At 41.9% G+C, this 23,632-nt stretch overlaps 4 protein-coding genes and 1 non-coding gene across 5 annotated transcripts; 3 read left to right on the top strand and 2 right to left on the bottom strand.

Annotated features, from left to right (window-relative positions):
* Window positions 1-173: 173 nt before the first annotated feature.
* On the top strand, window positions 174-246 carry TRNAA-UGC (transfer RNA alanine (anticodon UGC)). The gene has a single exon. It is a non-coding gene; the product is annotated as a tRNA-Ala (tRNA).
* Window positions 247-452: 206 nt separating this feature from the next.
* LOC133929706 (glutelin type-B 2-like) lies at window positions 453-1,361 on the top strand. Its single transcript, XM_062376491.1, has one exon. It carries the CDS (start codon window positions 610-612, stop codon window positions 988-990), a length of 381 nt encoding a protein of 126 aa, XP_062232475.1. The 5' UTR covers window positions 453-609; the 3' UTR covers window positions 991-1,361.
* A 1,320-nt stretch (window positions 1,362-2,681) lies between these two features.
* On the bottom strand, window positions 2,682-6,316 carry LOC133928266 (zinc finger transcription factor YY1-like). The gene is made up of 6 exons (XM_062374522.1): window positions 6,088-6,316; window positions 5,906-5,964; window positions 5,467-5,666; window positions 4,924-5,013; window positions 4,194-4,334; window positions 2,682-3,442 (listed from the first exon to the last, which is right to left on the bottom strand). Exons 1-6 carry the CDS (start codon window positions 6,216-6,218, stop codon window positions 2,915-2,917), a joined length of 1,149 nt encoding a protein of 382 aa, XP_062230506.1. The 5' UTR covers window positions 6,219-6,316; the 3' UTR covers window positions 2,682-2,914.
* Window positions 6,317-6,836: 520 nt separating this feature from the next.
* LOC133928267 (V-type proton ATPase 16 kDa proteolipid subunit-like) lies at window positions 6,837-8,694 on the bottom strand. Its single transcript, XM_062374524.1, has 3 exons — window positions 8,501-8,694; window positions 8,132-8,417; window positions 6,837-7,208 (listed from the first exon to the last, which is right to left on the bottom strand). Exons 1-3 carry the CDS (start codon window positions 8,577-8,579, stop codon window positions 7,076-7,078), a joined length of 498 nt encoding a protein of 165 aa, XP_062230508.1. The 5' UTR covers window positions 8,580-8,694; the 3' UTR covers window positions 6,837-7,075.
* An 8,228-nt stretch (window positions 8,695-16,922) lies between these two features.
* LOC133928265 (WAT1-related protein At5g64700-like) lies at window positions 16,923-19,113 on the top strand. The gene is made up of 6 exons (XM_062374521.1): window positions 16,923-17,327; window positions 17,469-17,531; window positions 17,729-17,845; window positions 17,994-18,243; window positions 18,355-18,513; window positions 18,645-19,113. The coding sequence occupies exons 1-6, from the start codon at window positions 17,152-17,154 to the stop codon at window positions 19,014-19,016; spliced, it is 1,137 nt and encodes a 378-aa protein (XP_062230505.1). The 5' UTR covers window positions 16,923-17,151; the 3' UTR covers window positions 19,017-19,113.
* The last annotated feature ends 4,519 nt before the right edge of the window (window positions 19,114-23,632 follow it).

The following is a 23,632-nucleotide window of genomic DNA, read 5'->3' as shown; positions in this document are numbered from 1 at the left end:
TCTGTAGTCTCTGCTACGGAGTACATACAGTAATATAAAACAGGATGAGTTTCTTCCTGCGTCGTAATAATGAGAAAATACTGAACTAGCTGAAAGCTGTATGTACTGTGGTGCCATCTCATGCGCATGCTCCTTTTATTCCTGTGGATTTCTTACATGCAAATCTAGAAGATGGGGATGTAGCTCAAATGGTAGAGCGCTCGCTTTGCATGCGAGAGGTACGGGGTTCGATCCCCCGCATCTCCAGTTTTCGTCATATTTTGTTTACCGTCTAGTGACTTTTTTTTTTCTTTTCCCCCTGTTTCCATTCGCATTATTATTTGCAAAAAGAGTTTCTTTCTCCTACAAATACAATAAGGAGGAGAAAAAAAAGACTCACAAAAGTAGGTGAAACGTGAAAGACGTAGCAAACCCACAATATATATAATAAGGGTCCTGCTATTCAGCCGTCTGAAAACAGCCTTTTGCTTCAGACGACAGATTGAGTCGAGTAATCCATGAAGTGGTACATGCATGCATGATTCATGAACCTACAAACAAGCAAGCGCAACCATTCAGTCTTTTCTTTCTCATTTTGCTTGCTTGGCCTCTAGCTACATCGATTCAGTCATGGCGGTAACATCCTCTGATGCGCTGCTGCTTGCTTCTCCTCCTGTGCTGCCATGGCTCCACCGGGCAGGCCCAGCTGAGCCGGCGAGGAGCACCGAGGGAGTGCAGTTCTTGGACAGGCTAGGGGCGCTGGAGCCGCTGATGAAGGTGCAGTCGGAGTCTGGTTTCGTGGAGTACTTCGAGCACTACGAGGCGCGCGGCGAAACGAGCAGCTCCGCTGCGCCGACGTGTTCCCGATCCGTCTCGTCGTCGTCGAGCCTCCGGGGGCTTCTGCTGCCTCGCTACTCCAACACACACGCCCTCGTCGGGAGAGGTACTGTGGGGATGCCCCAGCCCCCATGCAAGAGACTGCTGGGTTTAGTGACGACGACGAGCATCTAGAAATTCTTGTTAGCTGGGAGCTTCAACAATGGGCAGCGTCACTATGCGGCCGGAGAGCATCTTCGAAGGGTTGGGCGTCGAATTACTGAGCGAAGCCCTAGGGGTGATGAGTGAAGATGTGGCGAGGAGGCTTGAGAGCCAAGATGATGGATGCGGTGAGATAGTTCCTGTGGAGCATGGCCTTCGATATTCCTTGTCGTCACAGCAGCAAGAAACAGATAGCAATGGTTTAGATGACAAGAACATTAACATTTGTGCCATGGAGGCAAAACATCGAAACCCCTGATGCAATGTGGAAGGATCACACGTCTTAACAGCCAAAACTTCCCCATCCTCAACCTCATACAAATGACTGCGGTGCGACTAGACCTATACCAAGTACAGTGTGTGTCTCCCGGGAGAACAGACTAGTTATATATATATATATGTATATGTATATATGTATATATATATATATATATGTATATGTATATATATATATATGTATATGATTTATGAGATACAATCCTTTTATTTCAAAATTGATGCAATTCTGGTAAATAAATAAAAATTCTTTCTACTGTGATTGTAGGACGCCATTCTTTCACCATTAATTCTGGAACTTGGACGCTCACATCGTGATGTACACGATCCAAGGCAGTGCCAGGGTTCAAGTTGTGGATGGCAATGGGAGAGCAGCGTTCGATGGCGTGCTTCGTCGTGGGCAGTTGCTCATCATACCGCAGAACTATGCTGTCGTGGAGAAAGCACAAGGCGAAGGGTTTCAATACACATATCATTCAAGACGAACCCTAACTCCATGGCGAGCCACATCGACGTCATTGCGAATTCATATGGCATCTCAAGGGAGGAAGCCACCCCCTACCTGAAGAACAAACTCACAAGGCATGAGCTTTAGAGGTTATGTTGCTAGGGCTCAAGAGTAGGCAATTCAAATTAAGAAAAATAAGTATTGTACATCATCATAAAACTCTTCCATGCACCGTGCATTCTGCTTGTCCCGCTTTTGACGAACTTTTAGCTAAATCGCGTGGATGGTGTTTGAAGCAGTAATTAGTAAAAAAAAACTAAAAAAGTGAAGGAAACACTACGAAGATTTAAAACTATGACAAGAAAAATCAAATTCCAATGATATAAAGATAAAAAAAAATCATAAGATAAAATAGAATATCTCGCATAAATGGACTGTCAAAATAATGACAAGGGCATCTCGTCGTGTATGACAGTTAGGGCTCGTGCGTGTTTGCTCGGCAAATTTGGTTCATCATCCTACTAAAGCTCAGGCTACAAGCTGTGACGCCTCAGCCGAGTGTGGTGGTCTTCCCAGTTCGGTGGTACCACGCTATTAAGTTAGTCAATAGGCAGTTTAAAAAAGGTTTTAACTCCTTTATTATTCTTATGGCTTAAGAATTATAAAGTATCGTAATAATTGTGTTTTCAACAGTGTAACTCCAAACGTGAGCCTAGTGGTGCACTGGGTGGCTGGTGCCGTGGTGTGGGCGCCCTTTGGAGTGCTGCTGATGCTAAGCATCTTCGCGGCTTATTAGCTGGGTCTTTGTTGTTCTTGCTAGTCGTCTTGTTTTTTTTTTCAGGTGCTTATGTTTTTTTAAGGTGTGGTCGTGTGTTGTTTTACTTTAATGGAATGACACGTCAGCATGTTCAAGAAAAAAAAAAGGTATAACAGTTACATCTATTACTGGGAACAGAGGTTTTCTGGAGAGGCCGATATTCAGGAACAGATTAACAGATAATAATTTATATCCATGCACAATCTAAGCCGACTACTGTCTACTGTTAAAGTTAAAAAATATCCACTAATTACCAGTGTCTAGAATTTGCAGAAACTAAAAGGGGACAGACCACCACATCTAACTTGGATGCACCTCAGCAGGATGTCAGTAAAGGGAAGAAGAGGAGCTGCTGGTCAATCTTCATCCTGTGTTTCCTCATCATCAACATTGTTGCCATATCTCCAGCCATCTTCAATGCTGTCGCCACCATCTTCTTCCGTCTCTTCACTATCATCTTCGTACATAGCCTTACCTGACCACTGGTTCTTGACACCACTGATATTGGCAGGCATTGCACTGGATACCTTGGCATTGTACACTTTAGATGAAGGGACCTTGTGCACTCGTTTCGTCTTGCTTCTTTTTGGGTTTGGTGCGGTGTCACCAATCTCAGCATAATTATACTGATAGGTGGGATCATTCACAGCATGCTGACCAACAGGCATGCTGACCTTACCATTTTCCTCTTGACCGTGTTCAGGATGCTGAGTTTTTAGATGAAGGTTCAATTTGTAACTGTGAATGTATGCTTTGTCACAACCTTCGTAGGGGCAGACATAGGGGCGCTCAGCATAGCTTGTGGTTGCTGGAGTAGAAGGCTTCACGGTGCTTTGCAGTTTTTCTGATGGTGGCGTATGTTGCACTGGTACAGGAGTTCCAGTCTGCAGCATCAACGCATTGGACACGATCAATAACACACCGGAAGAGTATGCAAACTTCGTATTAACAACTGAATATTTATGATGTAACACTATGGAACTTCTAAAAAATGATTATTTGGTTGGTTTCAGTTATAGTAATCAATATAGCAAACTAGATGTGCTGCAACTTCTTGCAATTGGGTTTTGCTTACGCATATAAATACAATATACAGTTAATCAGTTACACTTGCAGAATAGTCACAAAATCTCACCAAGTGCCAAGGCTGTCAGAGACCAAAACAAGGCAGTTCCTATAGCCTATAGCCTTATGTTCACCCATAAACAACATAATCCCCAGTGTGTTATCTAAAATATATCATAGGACATAAATTTTTTTAGTGTAACCCTCATAATTCTTCATAATTCCATAAATAACAAAGATGAAAAAAGGTATCTACAAGGAGGCTCATAGGCAGATCGCAAAACGACTATAGTATGAGCAGTTTAGCACAACATATAACACAAAAACAAAAAATGAGCAGCTGCACTGAGCAATACTGCAATACAGTCTGGCATTCTAGCACCACAGTGTAGAAAGTAGTTAAGAGAAATTTAACAATTATATTTACATATTTCTCATTTGGATCTAAAAATGAGGTTGTAAATAGTTACTGTATCTAAAGAATAGTACAAACTACAGCCAAAAAGCAACCACAAGGACAAGTGCGCCCTAAATGATGATTATGGAAGTTTACGCACAATAGCAACATACCTTTTCATGTGCCTTGACATGGACTCTTAGTTTGGAGTCGCTTGTAAATCTTTTACCACATGCTGGGAACGGGCATATATGATAATTCTCCAATGCATGTGTTTTCAGGTGCGACCGCAAGTTAAAATCCAATGAGAAGGCCTGAAATTAAGAGCATTTGTTTGCAACAAGATTAAATTGTGCCTATTTTGATCTAGTTACTCATGGATGTGCACAGTGGAAGTTTTGCGATGTATAAACCTTGAAAATTAGCAACAATCTTGGGAGCATAGCAATTGAACATTTTGAACTAATATAAAAATCAAAGAAACATTTTGAAATGGATAGAATTGGCAGGGCACTACAACAGTTTTGCACCATTAGTTAGGCCTTTTGCTTTGAATAAGTATGGAAAAGATAACTGAAAAATAGAAGGCACATGGTGAGACAAAAGTGCTGCAGTGCAATAGAACTCTAAGGAGACTTAGGGTATATTCGGTATAGCTCCAGCTCCGAGATCCATACTGGATCTGAAATTTGTATGATGAAATAAAGTGATTTAAACTTTTATTTTTAGTCCAAAATAAAAATCAGATGGCTCAACTAAATACCCTCAATCCACCCACCGCTCTAGATCCAAGATTTCTTGGAGCTAGGTTTGACTAGCTCCAAAAACTCTTGGATCTGGAGTTGTGCCAACCGGGGCCTTACAAGTGAATCTCTGGAGGGCAGAGAGGAATGAGATAATCACCTTACCACAGCCTGGATGAGGACAAACAAAATCCTTTTGTCCTGTGTGAGTAAGATGGTGTCTCTTCAACTTGGAGCTATCAACAAATTTCTGCAAGATAAAGCAACCAAGTAAATATGACTTGAATTGTGACTTGTGACATTAAAAGTGCTCAGCATATACATGTAACAGCCGCGTGGTTCATAGGTAAGTAACGTAAAACAGAGTGCAAGGGCTTAAATGTACAGTTGATTGGGTAGGGCTTTCGTGTATGCAAGGTATCATCATATTGAGGTACAATTCGCTTTGGCATTTGCTGCAACGTAACTATAGAGTAAAATCTAAAAAAGATGAAAACAACTAGGTTATAGGGAAACAAGAGAAAAATGTCTTTACAGATGGCACAAAAGGAATAAGAAGAGATAGAGATCCTCAATTAAACACGAAAAGCTTAAGACAATTTCATCTACCGTGTTAAATCACAGATCAGTTCACCGGTACTGAAGCACGTATGTCAATACTTGAAGGGGAAAAAAATGTGATAAGGCAGTTCAGCGGAGATACCTTCCCGCAGTTAGGCTCCTGGCAGATATACTGCCTCTCCCCGTGCACATGCGCATGCTTCCTGAGAGCACTGACATCTACAAAGCTCTTGCCACAATTATCGTAACTGCAGAGGAAAAGGATCTCCATGGTCGGTTCAGGCTTGGGGGCCTCTACCTCCGGACCTTTGAGGTTATCCTTGGAATTCTTGTACCCATCCTCTGCACACAGATTAAGGAAAGTGGTGATCAATTAAACAGTTGTAGGCTCTCACAAATGTGAAACACTGCTTGAGACTGCAGCTGATCAGACGTGCCCTAGAAATCAGGAACCATCATCAGCATTGCCGATTTATTTACCACTAGCTAGCTCGTCTAGAGAGTGAAGAAGTATCCACCACCATCAGCACAGGAAAAAGGGATCAAGGAAAGGGGGAAGATGATTTGGGAGGAATTAGTACCTTTGACCCACTTGAAGAGGGAGCATTTGCCGCCGGAGGCCGCGAGATCCTGAGGGATCCTGGAAATCGAGCGCAAAGCAACGGATTCGGTCGGTTAGTAGAGTTGGGGGCAGAAACATCGAACTTTCCCAAGAAGGGAGGAGAGAGAGAGAGAGAGAGAGAGAGAGAGCACAAGAACGCACCATTGCTTGACCCATCGGGCGGCGGGGCGCGGCGGGCGGCGAAGCGGCTGCGAGTGCGAGTGCGGCTTCGCCGGCGGCGGGTAGCAGTACTTGTAGCCTCCCGATCCGGCCACCGCCGCCGGGTACTCCATCGCCCTCCCTCGCTGCGTCTCGATCGATCGCTAGGGTTTCTTCTCTTTCTCTCTCTCTCTCTCTCTCTCTCTCTCTCTAGCAGACAAGCTGGCTCGGGGCCTCAAGGTCGGTCGGTCGGTCGGTCGGAGTTTGCTCGCGTCGCCGCAGGGGGTTTACCGGCGGCCGGAGAAAGGCTTTCCTTCTCCGGTGTGATGCACGAATCTCGAAGCACGGTCCAACGATGTGGATCTCAACCCTGTTTGGAACACGAGAATTTTTACCTTGTGCTTTTTTATTCATCTGAAAGATCTTTCATGTGCTAATTTTCAACTTTGTACTGGACTTGATGTGGTATCCCATATGGGCAAAAATGTTTACAACCTCTGAAAACAACAATCCTTTTATTCATGTGCTAATTTGTTGGATTTCGCTCAAATCTAGTGCACAAGAAAAGAAAGCCTTTTTTCATAACTTTGAATTCATCTGCCATTGTGTCACTGACAAGATAAGCAAGGTATTTTGAAAAATTACAGTGTCATACAAGGATTTACCCATGGCAGGCAATATGGCATCACCAACACCAAGTAAAGCAGACATATCACTGCAAACACAGCAGACATAACCAAATCAATCCACAATGAACAAATAAAACTAGTCCAGCTTGCTTATTTATTCGTCGCATCCGGGGCTTGCTGCCTATTATTGCAAGTAAATACAACAGCACAACTACAATCGCTAGCTAGGTTTGTGTTGGCACAAGAATAATAATATTACAAACGGGGAACAGGATCAACATGATCCCGCACAATGTTCACTGAGAAAGAAACCACTTTGAATACAATGATGGATGAGTCGTGTGCGTTTTCTGACGCCCTCTCTAATCGGCGCGAGATTGGCCAGCACGAGAGGAGAGGATGATACCAACGATGAGGCCGTACAGAGCAAGAGCTTCGGCGAAGATGAGGATCAGAATCATGCCCACAAACAACTTTGGCTGCTGTGCATTCGCCCTGAAGAGAAGGCCGATAAGTTAAGAATGTCAACTTACTGCAAACAAGCGTGTAACAAAATACACCCCCTGATAAGAATATCCAGTGCGTACTGGCAACGGTAATAACAGAAACTACTGACTACAATGTCATTCTATTTATGCTCAATCTGAATAAACTCGGTACAACAAAGCTCCAAAATTACTGCAGCATCAGGTCACAAAAGAAAGCAATAGAAATGTTTGCATCCCATTGCCCCTTGACAAATTTATTATAGCAGGTCAATTGAGAATCCAGGCCAATGGCCGGTGATGGTATTTGCAAATGAAAGTAGTATGATGAGTATGAATGTATGATGCTGCAACTGAGCTTCTGAGACCACAGCTTATAGGACTAGAACAGGTATAGCCAAAGCCAATAAGCAAAAGGGGTAGTACAAGAAACAAGTTGTGATGATACAGCACCCTTAACGCCACAACCCTTTATCCATTTCCTTCCAACTACCAAGCAAATCATACAAGCCTAGCGCATGTGTAAGAATGTTCCAGAAAAGTATCCTAAAAGCGGCATTTGTTGGAATAAGTTGTGGAATGAAATAAACCTAGATGAAGACTTGGAGAGCGAAGGACTATGGACTATAAAATCTCAAATCACAGCTAAAACAGGTGTGCAAGGTCTCAATGAATCCACCACTACCATGCTCAGTATCTGATTTTCATGTTTGAGCGACACCTCAAGGAGTAGTTTTTTTTTCATGATTTCCATTTTCTAGGGACGCAGACTACTAAATTATGTTCAATTCAGAATTCAGATGAAGTTGTAATGAATTAGCACCAAACTAAGTTAGAATCAATCAGCAACAAACTAAACTGAATTAGCACAGCAACTAGTATCCATGATCCGTCACAAGGAAAGGAATGGGAGGGGGGGATGAATAATCTTACCTGACTCCCGCGTCTCCGACGATGCCGATCGCCATTCCCGCGGCGAGCCCCGCGAGGCCGCAGGCGAGTCCGGAGGAGAGGTGCGCGTATCCGTCGAAGAGGAAGTAGGGCTTGGCCTTGGGGTTGATCCCGGTGGAGATGATGACGGCGATGATGAGGCCGTAGATGCCGAGGACTCCGGCCATGACGACGGGGACGATGGACTTCATGACGAGCTCGGGGCGCATGACCCCCATGGAAGCGACGCCAACGCCGCTCTTGGCCGTGCCGTAGGCGGCGCCCATGCCTGCGCGGAAGCATCGGGATCAGAGGGGAATGAGGGAGAGAGATGCGATCTGATGTAGGTGGTGGCGAAAGAGAGGTGCTTACATGAGAAAACGAGTGCGGCGGCGGCTCCGAGGAAGCCGAAGAAGGGGGCGGTCTCGTCGCCGCTGAAGGTGGAGGCCATGGCTGAAGGGAGGCGGGATCTCGCCGGAGACACCACACGACGAGGAGAGAGAGAGAGGCCACGACGCGATCGATCTCTGGCTGCGTGTGTGTGGACTGGAATTGGAATTGGCACCGAAATAAATCAAAAGAAAATTATATTATGGGCTGTTTCTGAGTTGACGGGCTTGGCCTGCTACAAAACATCCAAATATTTTTGTTGGCAACGAATACCGAATTTTTTATATCTATATTTTTAATTCCGGATTTTGCAAATATATACGCCGTTTTAAATTCAGAAGTCTGAGCCCTCGGATTTGGTGACATGGCCACGATCTTTCGATACCACCAATCTGTCACCCTTTCTTAGGCCGGACGATGAATGTGCGATCAATATTTTTAGGGTGTGTGTCAAAGAAACTCAAAATATCAGAGTTTATTCATATTTAGATTTCTCATGGGATAATAATCATACATCATGTGTTTCTTATGAGTTGGATGAATTTATTCAGAGTATCCCTCTTTACAAACCCGATCCTTCCCTTTTTATATAGCAGGAGGCGAGGTGTACATACAACCAGATCGTGCCAAATACGGTGGTTACTCTGTACTTGATGAAAACAGCTACTCCTACATCATCATTACAGGAAGTGGGCCTGCTCAGCCCACCCTGGTCGCCCTGTACGTCCTATCCCATCCATCAAATGCCGCCACGCCTGCTTGCAAGCCCGTCACGCTCGCCTGCTAGGCCGTCTCGTAGCATTTATTCTACGGGACGGGTCACTCCGTCTCTGCATCGGCCCATGGCTTCATCCACCAAAAGGGTGCATAGGAAGATAAATGCATGAGTGGATATCATTAAATACGATTAGACTGGTTATGTATGTACCTGCCCTGCGACCAGCAAAGGTTGGTCGTGAGGTTTCTATCTGCAACCAGGGGACTGGTCACGCGAGCCCTGTCTGGTCGCACAGTGGGGCCATGATTTTGAAAATATCAACTGCCAGCTAGTATCTGCCGGTGTGGGCCCTCCTGACAGGGGACTCCTTATTCTTTATATCGACAATATTGAATGTATGAGATATCGCCTACAGGGGGTGAATAGGCGTTTCCTAAAATTTAAAAACTTCAAAGCGGATTAAAATGTCCGGATACTCGGGGTAAGTCTGGAGACTCCGAGTTATACAGACCCAGATACTCCGACCTGATCAGAAAATCAAAAAACTGAGAACTTTTAAGCAAACCAAATTTATTCTATAAGTTACCACATGTTCTAATAGATGTATAAAGACCTATTGATTAACAACCTGCAAGAAAACACTCACAAACAAGTAGATCGGAGCAAATCGCCCAAAATCAACTAGAAGAAGATAATGTGCACAAAGTAAAGGAGACAATAATTTGTACCCTGAAGTTCAGCCACTTCACAAAGAAGTGCCTACGTCTCCGTTGAGAAGCTCACAAAGAGTCTGGTCTCTTTCAACCCTTTCCTCACCCAAGCGACCACCAAGATCAAGCTAAGATTACTTACTCAAATCGTTGGGGGTAATATAAACTTTCCGGGGTACTCTACAAACTTAGGTGCTCTTTGGGCGATGCCTAACCGTCTAGGAGCTCAAAGCTCCAAGAGTAAAGAACATGGATCAACGGCTTGGCAATGAACTCCAATGCTCAAAATTGGATTTAAGCTCACTAGCTCTTTAATCTCACTCTCCCAACCCTACTCTTCAAATCTTCAAAGGTTTAAAGCTTTAGAGGAGTTAAGAGGGCTATTGAATGATATAAATGAGTTTGTCCTCGAGTAACTGAGCAGCAAATGAAGGAGGGGGTGAGGGGGGTATTTATACCAACTCTCTCAAAAATTAGCCGTTACTATGCTTTTTAAACCGACCCAGAGTATCCAGGTCAACCCGGAGACTCCGGGTTGGCAAGCCACGCACAGTCATAAGCTTGTCCGGAACCCTACCCGGAGGGTCCGGATGAACACAGAACCCCAGAGTATCCAGGTCAACCAGGAGACTCTGGGTTAAACATTTAGGTGTAAACAGAGACTCTCTGCCGGAGAGAAGTCCGGAGACTTCGGTCACCCAGAGTATCGGGGCCAACCCGGAAACTCCAGGATAAAACAAAAATACCTATCCCGAGAGCTCGGCTCGAAGCTCCACCCAGAGACTCCGAGCTGCTGTTCAAAATCCAGAGTATCCGACATAACCCAGAGATTCCGGGTTCAATCAAGACATAAATTTTCCTGGTGTCTGTGGATTATTGTGTCTCTCAATTTTTTGTTCTAGAAGGATATCATGAGCACTGAGACACTAACAAAACTATCAATACGTGTCCCTCTTGATAGAACGACGTTCCTAAACTCAAATTCGAAAATAAAGCGAATTAAAACCTTTTGAGTAACTACATGTCACTTCTCTTTTCTTATTCATCGTCGTTTAATTTCTCCATCGAGATTAAAACCTGTACATAACCTCAATAAACATGTTAGTCCCTTAATCGTTTGTCATCAATTAACCAAAAGGGGGCCTAGATGCATTTTTAATCTCCCATTTTTGGTGATTGATGACAACACGATTAAAACTTACAAAAGATAATTGAATTAAAGATTTTTTAATTCAAAGGTATATGGTGAGCTCCCCCTAAATATGTGCATTGATTGAAATCTGAATTTATATCAAATGCACATATTTAAATGATTTTTTTTTACGAGAGCTTCACCTATATCTTAGCATTCGTGGGATGCAAGAGAGTGAACATGATAAGCATTGATGCATATGACAGGATATATCACAAAAAGAAAGAGAAAAACAAACATTACATCAAGCATCTCATAGCATCATACTAACATAAATAAAGACTTACAAATATTAAAGCTCAACTACTAGCACACCACCACAATGTCACAAAATATTATATAGGTCTTACATGTCCAATAGAAATGATAAAGATTGAAATACATGAGAGAGAAGACACACTGCCCAGAACAGAACGGAACGGAACAGCAGAGCAGATTAGGCATTCTCTCCCCCTTTGGCATCAGGCACCAAAAAGGAAAGAGAAGCAAACATGAAGAACTACTCGCTATCCATCGCAAAGTCCTCATCTTCATCACCATCATCTCCGCTGCCATCATCATCATCAGGAGAGCTAACCTCGGCTCCTGCTACGTCCTCCTCCTTAGTCTCCTCATTATCAACTTCTTGGGCATGTAAAGTCCCAGCAACAGCTTGAGCATCGTCATACCAAGCCCATGGATTGTCAAAGGTCTCAGGCTCGGCAACCTCTTCCTCGAAGGCAAGTGGAGAGCAAGGGGGTTGAATCCCCAAATGAGTGTGAATGGTCTTTTGTCTCTCCTCTATCTTCCTTAACCTCACATTAGCCTTGTCTTTGTATTCCTTGATCTTTGTGGTATTATAAGTGCAAATTCTGAATATAGCATTGAGAGCCCTTTTGATATAGGAAGGAGAGCCACGTGAGGAAGATCGACGCTTCGAAGCCATCCTTTGAGCACTTGGAGCCTCGGGTGGAGGAGAAGGTAGAGGTGTATAGGATTTTGTGCTTATCAACCTCATTCTATAGAGTTCATGCTTCGCTTCTTTAAAAAAAAATTCTTGGTGACCTCATCAAGCATGTACATAATGTATGGCGCATAGGCACAACTTTGGGTAGGAGAGTGTGATGCAGTATGAATCTCTTCCCATATAAAATCCACCACACTAAAGGGAGCGGCCTCATTTAACATCATAGCTAGGATGTTTCTTGAGATACCTTGTATCATTGTGGCTTCTCCACTCTTTGGAGCCAACGTGAGACGAAACAAGGAGTTGATATATTTGTAGAAAGGCCTCATTCCTGTAACCATGCCATAAGTCACCTTTCCATGATCGTCATACATAAATTCCATGTCTTCAGAGGAGAGTTGGGTCTCATTATGAATTTTGATCTTTTACGTATCACGGACATCAAATCCAAATACATGAGCAAAAACCCGATATGTAATTTTGTATTGCTCTCCCTCGATCATCCAGAATATGGTTTGATTTTCCTCATGATCATACCAAAGTGTTGCATAGAATTGGGCGATCACCTCCTCACTCCAATCACATTTTAAACACATGTGGTCTTTGATTCTTTTCTCTTCGCAAGCTGCAATAACTTCATTAAAAATCGGATCATTCTTACTTTGCATATAATCCCAATCAATCCAGTGCATTGGAGTTATTGGCTTTTTCTTAGTGAGAATCATTGTTTCATAAAATTTCGCTTGAAAGTCACTCCAAAATCGATGATCAGCCACATTTTTCACATACTCAAATGGATTTTCATATCTTTCCGTTTTCACCTTGCTTGCCTTCTTCATATAGTTTACGACTTGTTTAGGTGTATTTATTGTTGTATGTACCCTGAGAGACCTGTGAAGCTTCAAGGGACCCATCATTGGATTTTCCTCTTCCTCAATTTCTTCTTGCCTATGAGTACTTGAGCCGGAGGCCACGACTTTTCCCTTGCCTTTATCTCCTATTATTCCTCTTCCTACATTATGTGTATTTTCTTATAGAGTGTATGAAATGGTTACATAGTGTTTCTTGTCCACCTTCTCGGACTCCCCTTCTCCCTTTATATAGCAAGAGAAAAAAAGAATATATACAAACAGATTGTGCCAAACGCAATGGCAGACCTACCCCTAACAAAGCCAACTACCACAAGCCCATCATGATGTCGGATAGGTATGCCCGCTCTACTCTGGTCATCCTACTTGTCATGTCCTATCATCGAATGCTATCACGCTTAATGCTACAGGACGGGTCATGCTCCACCACGCATGCCCACGACCTCACTCACCAAAAGGGAGTGCCTGCCCTTGCTGGTCGCACGAGCCCGCCCTGATCACGCGAAAATATCTACTATCGGCTGTGTGGGGCCTGTCTTGTGAGGTACCTCTTATCTATTACACTGATAGTGCCCCACCCCGTCACGCCCACCTTCCCATGCCGCCGCCTCCCAGATCTGGAGGAGATACGAGAGAGAGGAGAGATCGAGAAATGAGAGGAGAGAGAATGAGAGAGATAAGGTTGAGCACTTGGAAGAGATAAGGTTGTTTTGGTTCACGAGGAGCTGCGCGAGGTGACTTAGAAAAAATAGAATAGAGCCAGGCGATGAAGTGAGTTGGATAAAAATTTTAGGTACGGGCTTAGCTCCACTGTTGGTTTCAAAATAACAACCGGCAGTGATATTTAAGTATCACTGGTGGTTCTTATTAACAACCAGTAGTGATGTCATTTTTCCATGAACCGGTGGTAATGAATTGGTATATTATGTAATAGTATCTCCACGGCTTTTTTTTCAACTTCCACTCTAAGATATAAGCTTTAGTATCTGAACGCACACATAGACACACACCACACTCTATACATATATGCACGTAACTCACCTCTTATGCCTCGGTCTTCGTACAATTTCTACTCACACATGCCTGTTGACGTACTTCATAAAGCCTTGATCTTCATAAATGATGGACACGTTGTCCTATCATTTCATTTATTCTTTAGGGACAAATCCCGATGAGACACGCGGGTCGATGGAACCCGGATGGGTAGAGTGGTCACTCCTACATTCAAATAGAGAGCAACATCCATTATTGATTCCTTCTACTCCGACATCTACACGTACGTACGTGTTTCTCGCGCGTATATATATGCGTCCACTTCAACAACATGCATGTACACTACTGTTAGTACTTTTTTTAAGGGAATATACTAGTGAAGTATTTGTTGAGTGGCTCAATCAAGACCAAATTAAAGCCTTTTGAATTTGGATGCATCAAACATGCATATACAAAACGTGCAACATCAACAATCAAAAGTAACAGCTTTCCGTTTTCGAAATGTGGACATGCGTGTATGAACGTATACCTTCCTGCACACATATACTGTTGACGCGCGCTCGTGTGCATATGTAGCTAGGCTTTGCTTTATGACAGCTACGGTGTGTAGCGGAAAACATCCATATCGCCGTCCAACAGAATTGGCACGAACCATCTGATCACGATTGTGATCGATCGATCATATCACACTCATCCATCCATCTTTTACTTTATTTATAGAAAACGACCGGACAGATGGTGAAATGGATACATAGATACTCTCACTAAACTAAAGTTGTGTGACCACAGGAGCGCACACTCTACCACACTACAACGTGTACATTCGTTTAATTTATAATTTATGTGTGCACAGTACTCTAATTATCAGTTCTTGCACGTTGATATATGAGTGGTGATATAAAATGTAACTGCTAGACAGGTATACACATGCATATGCATAAATAAAACTTCTTTTTCTTTTAGAAAATCAAAACAATATCTTGTTGTACTTTTTTCCATATACTTTCTCTTCCTTCCAATAACTTGCTTTTTACCCTACCATGCTGTTTGCCATTTTCTATGAAGCTTCACATACTTCTTCTCACATAAAATGTATATATAGTCCCTTGATGACCCACAATTAAAATTAAAGAGCACCAACGACCAGTGGCTCCTCTAACTGCAACAGTATATATATCTGGTCTCGTGGCTAACTGTCATGGCTCAAGTTTTTAATAACCATATTTTATTGTAGATTTCTCAAAAACTGATATATATAGCTCGGCGACCTCGATCGGTGATGATGAGACCTAACATGGCCAACTGCACCAGCAGAAAATAAAGATCCATATCAAAAGAGCATGAGTTGCTGGACGGTGGCTTTTAACTGACCAAAAGCATTTTAGTTGAACAAATATTACTATTTTTCTCATGCATGTTTACTTCGCGTAAGTTCATCACGTGGCAACATAACACTACTGTTTAAGAGTGGCAAAAACAAATTCGAAAATCTTTACACTTGATGTCATCCACGGGCACATCAGGATCGAAATCGAAATACTTTTTGGATGTTAGTTTAATTTTAATGTATAGTCATATATTATATTATATACGCCTTTGCTGTACGGCGTTGCAAGAACTACTTTTGTTTTTCTACTACTACTTAGAATGCAATGATTGTAGCCATCACGTGTATTCTACAGGAAAAAAAGTTATTTGCGACCTAGTACACATGTCCGTGCATAGATATAGTCAATCATGCAAAGCTACCTGTTAGTGGCGCACCTTTTAGCCAAAAGAAAAAAAAGGCAAAAAGAAGAGAAAATATTGAGAGAAAACGAAAAGGGAAATTGCTTGCAGCCCTCTCCCACATTCTGCTTCAAACAGAAAAGAAACATTAAGATGGCGTATTGCATTGAAAGATGGCCAAGATAGATTGGTCCAATTAATCGACGCAAACCAAATCATTCAAAAAAATATCAATGCACCAAATGAAATAAAAAAAGAAATAAAATAGTAATATGTTAAGAATTAATTTGCAAGTCAAGGTCCTCCTTTTCTGTCAAAAAAGAAATTAAACACAAATCAAATCAGATTGTATTCTTCCTTGGGTACAGGGAAAAAAACTTTGGTTGGAACTAGAAATTTACATATCCAAGGTTCTGTGCATTGCTACCTGTCAACTAAAACTAGCACAAGAACAAAATAAATGAAAAAGAGAGCGTCCAATTTGCAGGTCATGTCATTTCGAAAGATATGGACCAGAGATATGCATCAATGAATGGGATAAAAAGGAAGAAAGAGAAGAAAGCATGTCATGGAATCCAACACGTAATAACTAGTACTAAAGATACAATCTGATTTAGTTGAATGCAAGCCTAGCATTGAAAAGATAGCATGCATTAGTTCGTGTTTGGTGCCCTCGCCTAGCCGGCATATATATATATATATTATCTAAGATCGTGCTTTCGATAGAATTAGTTCTCAACTAAATGCCTAGAGAAATGTTCGCCTGGTTTTGATTTATCAAAAAGTTAGATCCCTTGCGTGGCAGAACCTGGATATGATTTATGCATCAGAGAAAGAATATCTTCTGAACTAATGGTCCTTGTAGGATTTGTATGCTCCATGCATGCTATTAAAATCTAAAATTGAGTATGATTGATTATGGTGCGACAGCAGTAAAACTAGGCTTATGCATGCAGATTGAATATCTTCTGTTGATTCAAAATGTCAGCAAATTAAACATTGTTCGTTCCCAAATGATCAATGAACATAGTATATATGTAGATCATGCATGGAAGGAACAGGCAAGAAAGTAGAATGGCTACGAAAATTAAATCAATCCAGCACTTGCTAGTTCCTCCCTTTGTAGTTTGTGTCTGCAGTGCACTGACCAAAGGGGCTACACTAGGCAACCACATCACTCTTTCCTATAGAAAAAGAAAAAAATATAATAAAGAGAAGAAGATGACTCTTGCCCATTCCAAACCAAAATGTGATATGATCGAGAGGCGGCCCGGGAAAAGCTACCACTACTTTATTGGAACATCCAACCAGATGTGCAGATCATGCAGCATCTTCATCTTTATATAAGGCTGCCCCTGGCTGCACTCCTTTATTTCTCAGTCACTGATCAAACCAAACCTCTCAGGAGAAGCTAGCCGGCCGGGCGCGCAGCGGCTAGATCATCTTCTGATCAGCAGTGATCTTACACGTACGCACCATGGATGCAAGCAAGAAGGCGTATGTGGTTGCCGTCATCATACAGCTGATCTACACCGGCATGTACGTCGTCTCCAAGGCGGCATTCAACCAAGGGATGAACACCTACGTGTTCATCTTCTACCGCCAGGCAGCTGCCACTGTTCTATTGCTGCCTCTTGCCATTGTTCTCGAAAGGTAACTTAACTAAGAACGGACGATCGAACAGTGTCATATATGTTGTGCTGCTGATGAATTTACCTGCTAATAAGCAGTAGTGTGTGTAAATACCTTCTCTTTCGTCTCCGATATCTGATATGATCGCTGGAATTGATGCAGGAGGAACGCACCACCCATGTCATTTTGGTTGTTTCTGAAGCTATTCGTGTATGCTTTACTTGGGTAAGAGTAAGACAGCACTGCGAGCTAGATACAGCAGTAATGAAGCCCTTCGGATTTTGATTCAATTTTACATCGAATACTACCGGTCATTCCTTTAATGATGGAATAAAAATTATCCCACCCTCTGCATCACATCGAATACTACTTATCATGAACAGTACATATATAACATATAGTATATATGTTTGAATTTGTAGAAGTACAGTGAGTATGAATCTATACAACATAAGCCTCAAGTACACCTCAGCAACAGTGGCATCGGCAACAAGCAACTCTGTTCCAGTGGTGACCTTCCTTCTGGCAGTCCTGTTAAGGTAAGCACTTAGTTATCAAATTTAGCAATTATAGTAACAGTGACCTACAAGTTCATCTCTCTACCTTTACATATACGACTTAATTTTTTGTCATTGTAACAACAGTAAAACTAACTTCTCATATGATAAAATAATTATATGTATGTAGGTTGGAAGTGGTAAGGTTGAGAAGCCCATCAGGGATGGCCAAGGCTGTCGGCGTGGCGTTGTGTCTGGCCGGGGTCTTGACCATCGCCTTGTACACGGGGCCATCGATGAGCCCAGTAAATCACCACCGTGCCTTTACCGGCAGCGAGCATCATGAGACTAGCAATAGCAGCAGCAAAGGGACATGGATCAAAGGAACGTTCCTGATGCTCCTCTCCAACGCAACCTGGTCCCTCTGGATCGTCCTGCAGGTAATTAAGCAATACATCTGCACCTGCATGGATGCCTACGTTAATCGATTAAGGAGCTACTCCAAATCTCCAATTAATTAAATATATAAGTTGCATGCCCCATGCATGCAGGCTTCGTTGCTCAAGGAGTACCCGAACAAGCTGCTGGCGACTCTGGTGCAGTGCCTGCTGAGCACCATCCAGTCCTTCCTGCTCGCCGTCGCCGTCGAGAGGGACCTCGCCGCGTGGAAGCTGCAGCTCGACATCGGCCTTCTTGCGGTCGCATACTCCGTGAGTAGCTAGCTAGCTAATTAATTACTAGTCCGGACGTAATTGCTTATTGGAATGTGTTCTGATGAATTAATTCTGACTGAAAAATTAATGGATATGATTCTGCATGCATGGATGATGGACACATGCAGGGCTTCGTTGTGACGGGGGTGTCGTTCTACCTTCAGGCGTGGTGCATTGAGAAGAGAGGCCCCGTGTTCCTCGCCATGTCCAACCCGCTGGGCCTCCTCCTCACCATCTTCTGCTCCTCCTTCTTCCTCGGCGAGATCGTCCACCTCGGCAGCCTCCTCGGCGGAGCACTCCTCGTCGGAGGACTCTACAGCGTCCTCTGGGGCAAAAGCAAGGACCATCCTCACCCTGATAAGGAGGCACTGAAACACCAGGCCAGCAGTGGCAACAACGACGACGACGAGAAGCAGCAGCAGCAGCAGCAAGAGGATAAGAAACTCAAGGACTTGTTTACAATGGAAATGGAGGCATCACCACTACATCATCAAGTCTGATTGATTCATCATCAAGCCTGCAGTACCTGCTATATAGTATATGTTATGTACACCGATCTATCGGGCAATATATATATGTGATTCTATCGAGCCACAATACTAACAAGTTCCGGCATACGGCCACATTAATTATGCTTAGAATGATAGAAACAGGGAAGCAGATCAGATTGGAGTCAGGGGCGAAACTACTGCGTGCCACCGAGTGCACCGGCACTCGAGGAAAATTTAATTGTGCACCAGCTATCAGTGATTCAGTTTTGTCAGTTGTGCACCACGCAGCCCAAAATTTATGCACCACCGTCTATCTGACCAGCCTGCAGCCTAGGCCCAGCTAACCAACCACGAGCTCCCCGCGCGCATCCGCCCAGCTTGCCTCCAGTTCAGATTGGCCATAGGCACAAGGCCAGCCACGGCAGGCCACGACCCATCCGGCAGTTCCAACCTGGGACACATCCTAGCTTGCTCAGAAGACGAAACTGCAATGTGCGAAGATCGCTCGCAAACGAGCTGATTATCAGCTCGGTGTGCGAGCGCCCGTACTCTCCACCTCGCACTCACGTCTAGGTTTAGCTCGAATTATTGGATTTTTTCTGGTCAGCCTCAAGCGTCTATAGATGGAGTGACGTGCCTGTCGCTTACAGAGTTGGAACCTCCGTCGATCTCTTCAGTATGCCTATGTATATATGTTGTAGATCTAGGTTGTGGGTGTGTAGAGTATAATATGAGTTTAGATACTACAGTTTCTATACTAATGTTAAGCCTCCGAGAAAAAAAATAAACTATCGCTCGTCTAGAATTGTGAAAGCCTGGGAATACGAACTCCTCATACTCGCGGATCATAGCCGGCGCCATCCGGCCATCGCTAGTCACCGAGGCATGTGTGTCTTTTCGTCTTGTTGCTACCCGTGACATCAAACTATCAACTGGGACAACATCTCAACGACAAAGCGTTTCATCTGCAAAGTCCCCGTAAGGTCGTCAGGCTACAATGGTTTATTTGTTTGTTCTGGCCTCTCGGTAAAATGCCACTTTAATTTGCTATGACATATATACTAACTGGGCCTATTTTGTCATGCTATTGTTTCTTTTCCAATTCTTTTATGCTGATTGTTAGTTTTTTTTATCTATGAATGATGTGATAATAATAAACTATTCTGTGATATTACAAGTCCATAATTTGTCTGCTTTATTTACATTGGAATAATATATGAGAAACTACTATTCTATAATGGAACTTGTACAATTATATTTTCTCTGTTGTTGACATTTGCTTATGTCTGCCTTTGAATTTGCTTCAATCGTTCTTAGTAGTTGGTATTTCTAGAGACTAGAGCATGAACATCATGTTTTCATTGGAATTCTTGAAGCCTGGAGACCAGAACATCACGTTTTTCCTAGACACTAGAGCATCACGTTTTCGGTGTGGCACTGAACTCAGTCACTTAGATAAAACATGTCAAATAAACATATCTTCTTACGGATGCTTGATCGATTTCTCTTTCTATTCATTCTCGAACATTAACACATGATACATTATGATTTTAAAGTTTATTATTTTAATGACGTTTTTGATTGGCTACTTCTACAGTTTGATAGTAGCTCAACTACTTGTTTGCTCGACTGCTTTCAATCCGAGAGATTCATTTCATGATTTCAATATGAAGAGTTCGATAAGTCTAGCTAAAATATATCCCAATGATTTTGATTTTGGAGAGTTGAGAGAGCTTAATCATCTTTTTTCTCTTTACATTGCTGATGTGCAGATACAAACAGCTTTCACAAAAAATAGTAGAGACAATAAAACACATTTTATATCATTTGGTTTATCGGCTTTTAAAGCTAGTACTTGTATTACTTGTCGCCGGTGCTACAGTTGAGATATACTTTTCGGCCATAAAAACTGTGAAAACATATTTGCACGATCGTATTAGTGATGAATACATGAGCAATAGTCTCGTTTGCTATGTGGAGAAACAAGAAATGTAAAAAGATACAAATGATGTTGCGGATCCTCGCTTTAAGGCGTTAAAAGAATGTAAATACTAATGCATTATTTTTATTTTATCTTCTCAGTTCAATTTATCATTAAAAAATGTTATGTCATATATTTTTTTTACATATTTTGTAGGCTATCGAGGTTTATTGGTGCATTTTGCTAATGCCGATTGTATTTTGTTCGTGATTTCAATATTATTTATCTTTATTATGCTATTTTAGCAAATGTTACACGATCCTTCATTTTAGAAAATTTTTCTATCGTTACTTATTTGTTATTTCTATTATATTAAATTTTTATTATCACATATATGTTATAGTGTGCACTTGTATCGTTGATGCTCTAGCTTTGCCCCCGGAGTAATCGCCTCTTTGAGTAGTCTTGACCAGGCAAGCAAGCATGCGCCAATCCTAGCTAAGATCGATCGATTGTTAATTTTGACCAAGGCTTGACTTGCTGGTGTACTAGATTTATCATGTACTCTCCATATAGGTATAAGCCGCCGTTTATTTATTGCAATCTGCAGTCATATACTCCTATCTCTGTCTGTTTACTTTATCAATTACTCTCCATATATAATTAGTATATGTTGACGCCTCTCTCATTAATTTCATATCAAAATTAAGAACAAAGGTACGGTATATAATTCTTTTCCTGGTCGAGCATTTTAATTAATTAGGTGACAAACTCATCCTTCTATTTCCTTGGTGGCCTGATATATGGTCTTTAATTTCTATTACCCGTGGCGAGATGTGAACATCCCTCCGTTCTTAAATAGAACTGTCAATGTTACTACTTAAGCCCAAAATGAGCCACAATGCGTAATTGATCAAAGCAAATAAGGACCCTTCTGCTCCCCTAACTTGGAGTAAATTATTCTATGTGAATAAATGATAGAGTGTATTGACTTGCTTGATTAGTTGCTTGGGAAATTCCTTGGACATGCTAGCTACCTATTCTCTATAATTACGTACCTTAAGAAGTAGGGTTAAGGGAACAAAACCTTGAGGTGGCCGGTTGGGGTAAAACAAATAAAACATTATCTCTACTTTAATGATAATCTAACAAAACAATAATTAATAAGATATGATATGCTGCACAATACATTTTGACTGCTTTGGATTGACAACTACTGCATTGAGCCTATTTGAATAAATTAATGAGTACATTGTGTGGGTAGGTTTGAGCAGAATTTATATTATTAATTGTGGACTAGATCAGATTTCATTAGTGGGCTTTTCCCGAGCCTGCAATAGGAATCCCACTGCTTAGGACACTAATGCATGCCTTGTTTGCCTGAGTTTAGTTTCAATATAAGCAAGTCCTAATTACAACATATATTTTGTCTATTATACCGGCCTTCATATATACTTCTAGTCCTCCCAACATCTCAAACCACACATAATTATATGAACACATCACTATTGTCTTCTTCTCCACATTTCATCATTTATTCTTGAGATATGTTTACAGATAATTAAGTAATACATCATTTATACTTGAGATACACCCCCACCTACATTTACTTGGGATATGTTTACTAAAATATACACCCCCTACATTTAGTTAGACCTTCAAGATTTATTTGGAATTCTTCTTAATTATTATGGGCTAGGATTATATATATCTAACAGTATGCAGGTGAATATGATGGATGGTGCACAGGACGAGAAGTGTCACCACAAACCTCAAGAGAAAGAGGAAACAACATCTGCATCAACGGCTGAACAAGTGTGATGGAATGAATGGTCAAATCCATCAAGTCTACCGCTTACTTAATTATGCCTATCTAGCCATCTTCATATTACTAATTGGAGGTTTTGCCATGGGGATGAGAAGAGTCTTTGCATAGTCAGTTATCTAGTTTGCAGTGGTAAAGCACCAATCAATCTGCTTTAGCAAAGGCTCTTTCTGCATGTTACTCTAAGTATAATTTCTGCACTTAAGAGGGATTTCTAGAGGTCCTAAGTTGATAATGATCTCATTAAAGATAAGGATATAATGTATATTTCCTAAAGATTCATTTCTGTCTGATAGAGATATGTAAAACTTGAAGTCACCAATAAACATCCAATTTGTGTCCTCCTCTAATTATAGGTTATTCATCCCCAGTTGACAAATTCTCCTCTTTCCTGCCCTTGACATGGACTAAACCATAGTGAGAACCCAAGCTGTATTGTTGTGGATATAAGTGAATTTTACAGTGATAACAAATTTGAGGTTACGAATTACCTCGGCAGTAAAAACTACACTACAACCTATAAAGATTCCTCTAGAAGCCTCCACTGAAGGAGAATAAGCAAACTTATCAAACCTCTTGGGTGCCAGTTTCTTGATGAAGGAATGATCAAAGTTTTCCTTTTTGGTTTCTTGCATACAGTAAATGGAACATGCGTTTTATTCTATCCAATCTTTGATTGCATTGCATTTATCATCAGAGTTAAGATCTTTGATGTTCTAATTCAGAATATTCTATCTTCTTTTTGTTGTATTATTCATTTAAGAGTTTAATAGTAAGGATAAATCTAGCTGACCAAAGGTCAGTGGAGGAAGCATAAATGTTGCTGTCAGACATCGGATTCCATGTGGATATATCATATTCATAGAAGGTAGAGAACAT

The sequence above is a fragment of the Phragmites australis genome, chromosome 9 (assembly GCF_958298935.1).
Source record: "Phragmites australis chromosome 9, lpPhrAust1.1, whole genome shotgun sequence".
Taxonomy (NCBI): domain Eukaryota; kingdom Viridiplantae; phylum Streptophyta; class Magnoliopsida; order Poales; family Poaceae; genus Phragmites; species Phragmites australis.
Note: the sequence above shows the minus strand (reverse complement) of the source record. Positions and strands in the feature narration are given on the sequence as shown.

Bases quoted from the DNA above. Each gene is read 5' to 3' on its own strand.
- LOC133928266 (XM_062374522.1), bottom strand. From the start codon at position 6,218: ATGGAGTACCCGGCGGCGGTGGCCGGATCGGGAGGCTACAAGTACTGC. The intron at 5,965-6,087 runs GTGCGTTCTTGT...CTCGATTTCCAG, and splicing joins GCCCGATGGGTCAAGCAATG to GATCCCTCAGGATCTCGCGG. The intron at 5,667-5,905 runs GTACTAATTCCT...ATCTGTGTGCAG, and splicing joins CCTCTTCAAGTGGGTCAAAG to AGGATGGGTACAAGAATTCC.
- LOC133928265 (XM_062374521.1), top strand. From the start codon at position 17,152: ATGGATGCAAGCAAGAAGGCGTATGTGGTTGCCGTCATCATACAGCTG. The intron at 17,328-17,468 runs GTAACTTAACTA...GAATTGATGCAG, and splicing joins CTTGCCATTGTTCTCGAAAG to GAGGAACGCACCACCCATGT. The intron at 18,244-18,354 runs GTAATTAAGCAA...CCATGCATGCAG, and splicing joins CCCTCTGGATCGTCCTGCAG to GCTTCGTTGCTCAAGGAGTA.
- LOC133929706 (XM_062376491.1), top strand. From the start codon at position 610: ATGGCGGTAACATCCTCTGATGCGCTGCTGCTTGCTTCTCCTCCTGTG.
- LOC133928267 (XM_062374524.1), bottom strand. From the start codon at position 8,579: ATGGCCTCCACCTTCAGCGGCGACGAGACCGCCCCCTTCTTCGGCTTC. The intron at 8,418-8,500 runs GTAAGCACCTCT...GCTTCCGCGCAG, and splicing joins CGCCGCACTCGTTTTCTCAT to GCATGGGCGCCGCCTACGGC. The intron at 7,209-8,131 runs GTAAGATTATTC...CCTTCTCTTCAG, and splicing joins GTCGGAGACGCGGGAGTCAG to GGCGAATGCACAGCAGCCAA.